General features: G+C 39.7%; 1 protein-coding gene across 1 annotated transcript in view; it reads left to right on the top strand.

The window, feature by feature from the left end:
- The window catches only part of LOC117305967 (calcium-transporting ATPase type 2C member 1-like), a 47,209-nt gene that overhangs the window by 17,760 nt on the left and 16,810 nt on the right, over positions 1-12,639 (top strand). The window contains exons 13-20 of the mRNA XM_033790812.1: positions 18-107; positions 588-855; positions 1,752-1,922; positions 2,994-3,091; positions 4,301-4,351; positions 5,240-5,475; positions 6,971-7,087; positions 7,621-7,768. Of these exons, the coding sequence (XP_033646703.1) occupies positions 18-107; positions 588-855; positions 1,752-1,922; positions 2,994-3,091; positions 4,301-4,351; positions 5,240-5,475; positions 6,971-7,087; positions 7,621-7,768 (1,179 nt within the window). The remainder of the gene's footprint in view (positions 1-17; positions 108-587; positions 856-1,751; positions 1,923-2,993; positions 3,092-4,300; positions 4,352-5,239; positions 5,476-6,970; positions 7,088-7,620; positions 7,769-12,639) is intronic.

The raw sequence follows: 12,639 nt of genomic DNA, 5'->3' as shown, positions 1-12,639 counted from the left end.
CAATGTTTTCTTTCCAGGTTGGCTGTTTGTGCAATAATGCTGAAATCAATAATGATTGTCTCTACGGTCAGCCAACAGAGGGAGCCCTTCTATCTCTTGCTATGAAGGTGTGTTCATGAGGAATGTAAAGCCAGACATTTTATACTAATTAGGTATTTTTACTGTAGTTGATTGAAAGAAGGGGGATCCCAGGTAAACGGATGGACTTATTTCGCTTGATACAATCAAAATAATGATTGTCTCTACGGTCAGCCAACAGAGGGAGCCCTACTATCCCTTACCATAGACCAATCCGACAAAACAAAATTGGTAGCGGTAAGCGCCCTCTATTAAAAATTACCAACTGCGGTGTCTTTTTGTGCACAATCTAGGCATTGAAGACACCGCAGCAAATGGCGCGCAATGCTCAACACTTCGGATTGGTCTATAGACCTTTTCCCAAACCCAATGAGCAAGCTCTTAGTATTGAACGAGGTGCATGCTTTTTATTTCTCCTTTTGGAAATGTTGACCATGGGTCTCTGTAAAACATTAGTCCAGTGAGAACGTGGCTTTAACCAGTCTTAATTTTTTGTCCTTTTACAAAAGATGAGGCTTGACCATCTCCGATCCCAGTACACCCGCATCTCGGAGCAACCCTTCAGCTCTGACACCAAATGGATGGCGGTGAAATGTCAGGAGCGTCGAGTCAATCGCCCCGACGGTGCTGAGATTTACTTTGTGAAAGGGGCCGTGGAGAAGATCTTGGGGATGTGTCAGACGTTTAATCGTTGGAACCAGGTGGACTGGCTGACTGATAAACAGAGGGAGGAGTTCAGGGGAGAGGCCATGGTGATGGGAGTGTCTGGATTGAGAGGTATTTTATAGGTTTTCCCAACCAATTAAAAAAAAAAATTAACAAATGCAATAGATGTAAGTTTGCATTGGGAAAAAAGAATATGAATTTTTGGTTTTACCCGTACACACCGATGTGTGTTTAACACTATCGTTGCGTTACCCGCTGCTTAAATATAGGATTCAAACTGCTTCTAGCTACCAGGGCAATCTTGGTAGTCTAGTTGGTAAGACACTGCTCTAAAATTGCAAGGGTTGTCGGTTTGAATCCCACCCGAGTAATATAGCTGTGATTTTTTTTTCACAACTGGTATAGTACTGAGTACACAGTGCTGACACTCATCGGAGTCTATGGGTAAACCAGAATGATTCGTTCATAACACAAAACTCATTTAATTGGATTTGAAAGTGAACATCTTGCAAAAAATGTCAGGCATTGTACAAATAGACTTTCTTTCCGTCTTTGCCTAAAAGGAACATTACAGAACTGGTTTTTGCTAACAAAACAGCTGCTGGCAGTGTTAACAGTTTATGTAATCAACTCATGTACCTCTGCTTTTGTTTCCCTCCCTGGTCCTTAGCATTAAAGACACTGGGACACTATTATTAATTGCCAAAGACCAGTCTTCTCACTTGCTGTATCTCAACATATGCATAAAATAACAAACCTGTGAAAGTTTGAGCTCAATCGATCATCGAAGTTGCAAGATACATGTAATAATGAAAGAAAAAAACACCCTTGTCACTTGAAGTTGTGTGCTTTCAGATGCTTGATTTCGAGACCTCAAGTTCTAAATCTGAGTTTTTGAAATCAATTACTTCTTTTTCAAAAACTACTTTTTACTCTAATACCTAATTTTGAGTAATTACCAATAGTGTCCACTGCCTTTAACTTGTTTATTTTTCATTTATTTTCAGTGGTAGCCATGGCAGTCGGTAACAACATGAGTTCCTTGACGTTCGTTGGCATGGTTGGCATCTTGGATCCTCCCCGGCCGGGCATCAGGGATGCGGTGGAAGCTCTCATTGGCAGCGGAGTCACCTTGAAGATGGTGACGGGTGATTCACAGGAGACGGCCATTGCTATAGGTACAAAGAAGACAGAAGACTTTAACATATCATTTACATTGGCTCGGCTCATGACACGAACAAAGTCTTAAACCAAGGCACTACAGAGTCATTCCGAACGACTGCAACAGTCAATCTTTTGACTTCTAGCGTATCCAGTTGCTCCTAACTGTTTCAAACATTAACTTTTTCACGTATTTAGAATTCGGTTTGACGTGACTCTGGAGTGCCTGTCTGAAACATTTGTAAGTCACATAGCCTTGTGCTCAATTTCATAGAGCTGCTTAATCAAAAAAGTATTGCTTATATAGTTTCTGCTTAGCAAAACTAAGCAGGATACCAGTCACTGATGGTACACATGAAATGATAATTTAGCTGGGAACCTTACAATACAATTAAATTCAAAAACCTTATTCATCTTGGATTAGTCATTACCAAGAGTGGCTTTTACCCTTGGCTTGGGCAAACTTGCATAAACAAATTTTCTTTTTGAAACCATTAGCTTTCATGTAACCAGGGGTCGACCCCAAATTTTCTTGAAACCTATTTATATCGATATACAGTCAACTCTCGTTATAACAAGGTCGATGGGACCGGGCAAATTACCTCTTTATAACAGGAATGTTGTTATAAAAGGACAGCAAAACAAAGTGTGCGTTTTGCGGTCGCAGAGGGGATCTTACCTTTTTTTTTCTTCAATTTTGTCTCCTTTTTTTTTAATCAAAAATGGTGTTGATTTACTCTGGGTTCGCCTGAAGCTTATTATTTTGTATTTTATTCTGTATAATATGATTGTTTGTATTGCAATGTTTTTACTAATTTCTTGCTACTTTTTTAACTGTTGTGTATTTTTTTTTAAACATATTGCTATTTTTCTCATGTTTGTTAATCCTGCATTTTAATGTTTTTCTTGACTGTACAGCGCTTTGAAACAGTGTTAAAGCTCTTTATAAATGCATTTAAGTTAAGTTAAGTTAAGAAACACAAAGAGAAATTGAAATTTGGGACTTCAGAATTTGCTCTTAATAAGCAGAACCTCTTATATAAAAGTGCTCTTCATAATGAGAGTTGACTGTAATTGTTTGTTGACAGCAAGTCGTTTAGGAATCTATGCTGAAGGAAGTACTTCCCTCTCTGGTGATGAGATAGAAGCCATGGATGTAGGCAACCTATCCTGCCGGATAAACCAGGTAAGGACTTCAGGTTTAAAGGAACGTTATAGAATTGGTAAGAAACAAAAATCGTGAAGATCACAGATTTACATAAAACTTACACGGTCTAATGATGATGATAGTTGAAAACATCCCTTGACACTTTTTTTGCCTGAAATGTCATATTTGATGAGAAATAAACAATCTAACTTAGCGTTTGGAGTTTATCGCTCAGTGAGCGTTTTATTAATTTTTATTTTGGCATCGATGCAATGCAAAATTGTACTCGGTTTTTCACTATTCTCTCGTGACCCAGATGGCCGATCGATCTCAAACTTCTACAGGTTTGTCAGTGTTTGTATATGGTGGATTACATAAATAGCTTACACTGCCAGCAACTGTTTTGTTATCAAAAACCAATTATGTAATGTTCCTTTAATAAGAACTTCCCGCTCAAATAAGAACTTCCCGCTCAAATAAGAACTTCCCGCTCAAATAAGAACTTCCCGCTCAAATTACAGCCTCTTCAACCAGTCCCTTCCTTACTGTGTGGGTTTTCTTAGAAGAATTGGAATATTTTCAGACGCTAGCGGCAGCAGACATAACAGTCCTATTTTAGCAGCTTTGAGCGCGCCCCCACATTCTCAGTATTGCGTGCGTAGGTCTGAGCACGCGTACTACAGACGAGAACTGTCAAAAACGATTATCCAACCGTCTTCAATTCTCTGGGGTTTTCCTCCCACATCTAAAACAATTTAAATTTCCTCAATTGTCTTCTCTCCATTTGGGCTCTTTGGCCAGTGTTGACCCATTTCACCTGACGTCATCAGCAGAAAAATCTTGAATGCGCCATACTGGTGGGCAATTTCACTGTGCATTTATATATATAACTCTATGCTGTGCGTTATGCAGTGAAGTGTGCATTTTAGGCGACGCAATGTTAATACACATAAACCTAACTGCCCACCACTATGGTGAGCGTGGCATCAGTCGCTGCGTGTGACGCACATACAAGTGGTCAATAGGGATTAAGTTGTACTTTTCTGAGAGTCATTGGCTTCACAACCAGAGTTGACCAATGAAATGAAAAGAAATAAAAGCCACACTTTTCCAAACTCGCGTACGATGGATGTTTATACATGTATACACCCGGAACGGTTTCAGAGTATGTTATGGGTTACAACAAACGGTGGTGTTTTACTTTGGTATTGATGCAAATGTTACTGATTTTTGTTCTCATACATGTAGGTTGGAGTGTTCTACCGAGCAAGTCCGAGACACAAGTTTAAGATTGTGAAGGTACATGTAGGTCTGGTCTCAATTGATTGTTATCAACAACAGCAAATGGGTGAAGTTGGATCTGAAAGCTCACTCATGCTAACTTTTACACCAGTACCAATCCTCCAGAAAAATATTTCCATCTGAGGCACCCAGAGCAATTGCTGTGATGCCCTTTGCAAGGTTTCAATAAAAAGCTGCATTTTTCCCCATAGAAGTGCCCCCTTACCGGAGGAAAATTGCTGTGGCCCTTCAAGAGGGAAGTTCAAGGCATGTTTAAGGCACTGTTCACAACGGGAGACTTTCTGGGACGATAGAGGGCAGCAGACTTACCGGGTAAATCCATTGTTCTCAGAATTATGCGCATGTTCAGAACTACGTAAACAATGGAAATTTACCCGGTATGTCTGCTGCTGCCTAGCGTTGGAAAGTCTCCTATTGGTAATCGTCAAAGACCAGTACTCTCTGTTGGTGTATCCCAACGTATGCACATAATAACTAATTTGTGCAAATTAGACGCGTTTGGTCATTGAAGTTGCAAGAAAATATTGAAAGATAAAATGTCATGCAACAAGGGTATTTTTCTTTCATTATTCTCTTGCAACTTCGCAATTGAGCCAAAATTTTCACAGGTTTGTTATTGTATGCATACATGTTTATTGGGATGCACCAGGTGAGGACACTGGTATTTGACAATTACCAAACATGTCCAGCCGCCGATTTCACAAAACTCTCCCTAACTTAAGATTAATCTTAGGACTTAGGACGAGTCCCAACCCTGCACTGTAGCATGCGGACCTTAAGATTAATCCTAAGTTAGGACGAGTTACTCGAGATAAGACGAGTCCTAAATCTTTGTGAAATCGACGGCAGTGCCTTTAATAGATTGTCTCTCAACCCATCTTACAGGCGCTGCAAGCCAATGGACTGGTCGTCGGTATGACAGGAGACGGAGTCAATGACGCCGTGGCGTTAAAGACGGCGGATATCGGCATAGCCATGGGGCGAACAGGGACAGATGTCAGTAAAGAAGCCGCTGATATGATCCTTGTAGATGATAACTTTGTGACTGTCATGGCCGCCATCAAGGAGGGCAAGGCCATCTACTACAACATCAAAAACTTTGTTAGATTTCAACTAAGCACGTAAGTACATGTACCAGGGGCCAATTTCGTAGAGCTGCTTTTGAGAAATTAAAAGTACAAAATCCACTTAAGCACGAAAAATAGCTTGCTTATTTTACACATTTAACAGGCAAAAATTCCATGGGATAAACATTGCTTGTGACTGGTATTTAGCTGTTGTTTACTTAGTGAAACAATTGAGTTTGGCCGGGCATCTAATTTAACTGAGCAAGGAATTTTTTAACTCAAGCAAATTTTGTGCCTACGCAGCTCTATGAAATTTGGCCCTAGCCTTAATAAGCCCGGTTCATACTTCCTGCGAATGTGAATGTGAATGTGATACGAATGTTGACGTCACAGGGCTGTTTTCGCAGCAAATGTTTACATGTGGTTAAAACCATCTCAAATGATGCAAATTATTCATTTCAAATTTTGGACGTAAAAATTTGTATCTCATTCTCCTGAAGTATAAACTTGGCTCTACTAACATGTATCTTATTGATATAACATGTCACCGTGTTACAGTGTTACCATTTGACTGTATTGACCCCTTGCACGCGTATCACATGCGGTGACCAATGCCACGCTCACCATGTTGGTGGGCAGTTAGGTTTACGTGTATTAACGCCGCATCGCCTAAAATGCACACTTTCACTGCATACTGCGCAGCATAGAGTTAATATAAAAACGCACAGTGAAATTGCCCACCAGTATGGCGCATTCAAGATTTTTTCTGCTGATGACGTCAGGTGAAATGGGTAAATACTTGGGTGAGGGCAGTTTAAGTTTGACTGGCTTCTGACTGACAAAGATATTTACAAAATCAGGAGACTGCCATCATAGGGCTACAGTCCTGGTCATAGCTCGGAAAAGTCTTTTCAAACCATAGAGTCCTATATAAGAACTAGAGGGCGCTCTGGTGATGCTGCGTGCACAAACGCAAGAGGACCGCAAGGAGACATGCAAGCCAGTTTGTAAGTTTGTTGTACACGCGTTGGATGTTCAAGTTGGTGTTTGTGTTATGATAACGCTTATCTAACAGCCTCATGCTCTCGCTCCTGTCTTGTACATGTACATAGTTAATTCCTAGTTATTCATTTTTTTATTTGCTTTTAGATTATATTGTTTTTGTATAATTTAATGCACTTTAGATTCGTTAAATTTTTATGTACTGTTTAATTCTTACAATTGTTTTTTTTTTAATAAACGTTTTATTGAATTGAATTGAACGCTATGCCACGCTGTTTTTATGAACTTTCAGAAAAATGGTTTATTTAATCTGAATAAAAAATTAACAAAAGGTCGACAACATTCAAATTTACAAAGTTTTTAGGCTTTTGCGCCCTCCAGTTCTTATATATAACTCTATGATTGAAACTGTACCTTATGCACAAGTATATGCCAGCTCTTGTACCCAATAACATTTTCCTAACTTTTTTTCCCAAGTATCATACACGTAAAAGATATCTTTTCATATTTTGATTACTTATTTTTTTTATTTTTTTTTTTACTGCAGGAGTATAGCTGCCTTGTCTCTGATTGCACTGTCCACTCTTCTGAAATTTCCCAACCCACTCAATGCAATGCAGATCCTATGGATCAACATTATTATGGACGGACCACCAGCTCAAAGGTAACTACCAGAAGTAGATACATCCTGAATGATCTGCTGTCGATTTCACCAAATTTTTCCTTACTTAGGATTAATCTTAGGACTTGGGAAGAGTTAGTTCTGTCATGTCTGTATCCAAAGACGTAGGACGCATTGAACCCAACCTAAGTTAGGACGAGGTACTCATCCTAACCCAAGGTTGCTGCCTGTGGTATTTTTTTCACAGAACTTTGGAAAGTAGAAGGACTTGGCTATGGTGTTAAGACCCATGTCTCTTGCACAACGCCTTCCCTCTACTGAGTTTTAATTAGGTTTTTGTAATAGTCGATGAGGATATCATCTGACAGAGTACACAAAGGTTATTCCACAAGAGGGTGCTATCTCAGGCAATAATGGTCACACAGAAGGAGGGATGAGGTTTATCATTTAACGAAATTGTATTTTTTTGTCTGTTTTGTCATTTTGGTTTCTTTGTTCTTTTTAATGCTTTGTATTGACTTGTTCTTGTATTGTTGAGGTCAAATAATTATTAATAATAATTTTTTCCTGTCTAGTCTTGGTAAGGAGCCAGTCGATGAGGATATCGTCCGTCAGAAACCACGACGCGTCAAAGATCCAATGATCACGAAACCGTTGCTCATCAACGTCGTCATGTCGGCCATCATCATCGTCAGTGGAACACTCTGGATCTTTTGGAGAGAGGTAAGACAAACTTCTAAATTCACATCGTTTTCTTTTTTTATGTTTTTTTGTTGTTGGACAATTTAAAGGCAGTGGACAGTATTGGTAACTACTCAAAATAATTACTAGCACAAAACATTTATTGGGGAGAGGTTGATAGTATAAAACATTGTGAGAAAGAAGTAATTTCCCCAAATTTGATTTCAAGACCTCAGATTTAGAATTTGAGGTCTCGAAATCAAGCATCTGAAAGCACACAACTTCGTGTGACAAGGGTGTTTTTTTCTTTCTTTATTATCTCGCAACTTCGACAACTGATTAAGCTCAAATTTGTATATACACCAAGTGAGAAGACTGGTCTTTGACAATTACCAATAGTGTACAATGTCTGTAAATTAGTGATAAAGTCAGGGATGAGAAATTTAGATTTAAAGTTTGAGTGCCAGTCATGACACCTGTGTCCATAGGAAAGACACTTGAGCATGATGCTTCGTTCTTAGAATGGGACGTAAAGCTGTTGGTCCTGTATGTCGTGCAACTCCTTTAAAATAACCTAGTTCACTTATCGAAAGAGAAGGGGGGGTTGCCCTTGTGTTCCGGGTTGCCCTTGTGTGCCTGGTTTGAATAGGGGCTCAGCTTTTTGCGCCACAGCACCTTTTAAACCATTACATAATGCTGAATGAGTAGTTCTCATAACTCAAATGTAGTCCTACATACCTTGCAGGGAAAATACTGAATGTTAAAGGCCTTGAGTGTCACTGAGTGACGGTTATGAGCGATATACAAAACCACTATTAATGAGTTAATGGACCCTTCCCATGAAATATGCTAATTACATTCACGCATGCGTACAGACCCTGTTGGTTGGCAAACGCCATAGAGTTGTGCACTAAGCAGACGCGCAGTCGCATCTGCGTCACGCACCCATTAGCCGTGTACAAAACAGCGCGATGTTCCCTCATTTTGCCAACCAAAACGTTAGTGCGCACGCGCTACGTGCAATTTACATATTTCATGGGAAGGGTCTATTGTATGATGTGTGGTTGCTGATGCTATACGTGCAGTAAAGGAGCTTGCCTTCGGCACGGTCTTGTATCACCTGCCCCTGACCCAATTTTAAACGGCCGTTTGAAGACCTTGTCTCCTACTATATTATTCCCTGATTCAAAACACCAACTGATTGTGTTGAAGGGTCTGATAGTAGGAGGGTTGACTGTGTTCTGCATGAACTCATTGATATCACATTGCAGGCTGGCACATTGCAGGTTAACTATCGTGCGAAATGGTCAGACAGTAGGAAGGGTCCATTTGTAACTGTATAGCCTACGCATTCACCGCATATAATTGTTCATTAAAAATCATGGGAGTAATACTTAATGGTAAGACAGTAGAAGGGTTAACTACATGTAGGTAGACTATGCATTCACAGCATGACAACCTTTGATTTAGAGTTACATGTATGTGGATAACATAAATTGGTCAGACAGAACTGTTCATATTCTCTATCCCCAATGCAAATTGGGACCTATAATAGATGTTAAATTTGCATCGGGGATAAAGAATATTAATTTTTGGTTTTTACCCCTACACCGATGTGTGTTCGCACTGTATACTCAGTACTTTCCCGAGTCCTGTGAAAAAATATCACAGGCATGTTACTCGGGTGGGATTCGAACCCACCGGGCAACCTCGGTAGTCTAGTTGGTAAGACACTGCTCTAGAATTGCAAGGGTCGTGGGTTCGAATCCCACCCGAGTACTGAGTATACAGTGCTAACACACATCGGTGTATGGGTAAAAACCAAAAATTAATAGATTGGGACCTGTTAAATCGTTGCTGTATCCGCTGCTTAAAGAAAATATATAGGATTCAAACTGCCTCTAGCTACCATACCAGGGCAATCTTGGTGGTCTAGTTGGTAAGACACTGCTCTAGAATTGCAATGGTCAGGGCTTTGACTCCCACCCGTGTAATATACCTACAGGCGATTTTTTTTTCACAGAGCTCTAGGAAAGTACTGAGTATACAGTGCTGACACAAAATGTTGTATGGGTAAAGGGCCAAAATTAATATTCTTTATCCCCGATGCAAATTTCCATCTGCTAAACTGTCTGTTGTTACTTTACAAACAATAACATGCTTATGGGGTTATATGTTTATATAAAAAAAGTTTTTTAAGAGGGGTCACCTCAAATCATAAGGTCGAATAGCCAATTCAAGGTAAAGGTTAAACTTAACTGATATGGGGCTACATGTATCAACCCAAGTGAACTTCATCGAGGGGCCTGTAATTGCCAGTTACTTCCAGGTCTGAAATGGGGTTACCCCTCTTCACAGTCTGTAAGGGTGTAGTCATGCGTATTGCCCACTAGGAGCGTGGCTGAAGAGCAGAATACACCTTCCCAGTTTTTACGAAGCAATTGTGGGGCTGAAATGGGGTTACCCCTCTTAACAGTCTGTAAGGGTGTAGTCATGCATATCGCCCACTAGGAGCGTGGCTGAAGAGCAGAATACACCTTCCCAGTTTTTACGAAGCAATTGTGGGGCTGAAATGGGGTTACCCCCTTTCACAGTCTGTAAGGGTGTAGTCATGTGTATCAACCAGCTCTTTGAAAGAAATTATTGCAAGATTAGCCACAAATTCTCCAATTTATTTTGCCTAGGTAATATAATTGACAAGCTGAAATACCCCCTCAGCCGTTCTGACGTCACCAAGGTTTTTTCTTCTGATGTCATGCATATTTACATTTCGGTTTAAGTGGAAATGGCCTTAACAATGGTCAAGGAATGTCAAGTGCTGCACTTTGCTTTGTGATGTAAGGACACGACAATCAATGGGGTATTTATAGTTGATTGTAATCAGTTTATTGGGGGGTGTGCATGACTGCTACATTGGAACAGCATTGTTATCAAAGTCCTGGGTGGAATGAATCAAGTGAAGCTGAGCGACAATCACGTGCTGGGTTTGAAAATTTTGCAAAACTCATCAGAAGACCATAGTTTTATTTGCATCGGGGATAAAGAATATATCTAAAGAAATATATTTTTCACAGAGTTCAGGCAAGACTGATACTTACAACTGTACAAAGATCGGTGTTACAAAACCAAACTAGCCTAGTTTATGTAAAACTTTCTAAAAACTTTAATATAATTGAGACCAATTTGGTCCAGGAAGTTGGATTATGAGTAAGATTTGCAAAGTCTATCATTGTGACATCACTCTATAGAAATGCTTAATAATTTTGTTCTAGAAAAAAAGCCCAAAACTTACAAAAGTGTCTAATACTGGGTTTTGGTTGTCGGGTTAGAATACCGGTCGAGGCACCTTAAACCATAATGGCTTCAGAAAAAGGTGGAAAGGTATTGCATTCCGCTCTACCAGCCTGGCTCCTATGATACCCAAGCCTACATTCCTACAGACTGTGAATGGGGTAACCCTGTTTCAGCCCCAGGAGTAGGTGGCAATGTGCCCATGATGCCAAGTTGATTTGGGTTGATAGCCCAAATCAGTTAAGTCTAGCCCTCAACCTTAAGGCGGCCGTCCGGGACGTTATGTGATCTCACATAACAAAAGAACCAACTAAAAAGTCCTCTTGACTTCGTGATCGAGGACAAATTTCACAGAGCTGCAAAATCAGGCAAGATCAAAAAAGTTATGCTCACCAAAATAAGGTTACTAACAAAATGCCATCTCAATTGAACCATTTATGACTGGTATTACGCTCACTTCTGCTGAGCAGGAATTTGTTAGGCAATATTTTTCTGTTAAAGGGAAGGTACACGTTTGGTAATTGTCAAAGACTAGTCTTCTTTCTCACTTGGTGTATCCCAACATAAGCATGAAATAACAAGCCTGTTGAGAAAATGATGAGAGAAGAAACACCTTTGTTTGACGTATTTGTTGCTTTCAGATAGGAATAAAAGACTTCTGGCTAAGAGTCTTTTATGATTTTAGTGAGAAGTTACCTCTTTCTCAAAATCTATGCTACTTCAGAGGGAGCCGTTTCTCAAAATGTTTTATACTATCAACAGCTCTCCAATGCTCGTTACCAAGTCAGTTTTTAAGTTAATATTTGTTCTGAGTAATTACCAAACGTGTACCATTCCTTTTAAAAGGTAGTGGACACTATTGGTAATTACTTCGTGTGACAAGGGTGTTTTTCTTTCATTATTATCTCGCAACTTCGATGACCGATTGAGCTCAAATTTTCACAGGCTTGTTATTTTATGCATATAAAGAGGTAACACCAAGTGAGAAGACTGGTCTTTGACAATTTTGAACAGTATCCAGTGTCTTTAACTCAGCTCTATGAAATGAAGTGGAAATGGCTTTTAATAACAATGGTATAAAGGAATGTGCAACTGCGGACTTTGACTTGTGAGCAATATTTACACGTTGCAATGACCAACGGAAGCTCAAATCAATGCTGTATCAACAGTTGATGACGCCTGTAGTGTTTTTTACGCAATTGGTCATGACAATATGTCATAAAAGTTCAGAGTTGTATGGTTTTCTTATCAAGTTTTGTTTTTAAATCTTCGTTTGCATATCCTCATTTGATGTCATGAGCCTTGCTTGTTGTCCTTCTAGGAACTGGCCTTTGGTAATGGTGTCGGAGTGTGTTCAACAAGAATTGGTTTAAACCAGTAGCTAGTATCAATGTTGTCCTTAAAGACACTGGACACCATTGGTAGTTGCCAAAGACCAGTCTTCTCTCTTGTTGTATCTCAACATATGCATAAAATAACAGACCAGTGAAAATTTGAGCTCAATTGGTCGTTGAAGTTGCGAGATAATAATGAAAGAAAAACACCTTTGTCACACGAAGTTGTGTGCTTTCGGATGCTTGATTTTAAGACCTCAAAATCAAATTCCGAGGTCCTGAAATCAA

This window comes from Asterias rubens, unplaced genomic scaffold, assembly GCF_902459465.1.
Source record: "Asterias rubens unplaced genomic scaffold, eAstRub1.3, whole genome shotgun sequence".
NCBI lineage: Eukaryota > Metazoa > Echinodermata > Asteroidea > Forcipulatida > Asteriidae > Asterias > Asterias rubens.
The sequence above is the reverse complement of the archived record's forward strand: the minus strand, read 5'-3'. Positions and strand labels throughout refer to the sequence as shown.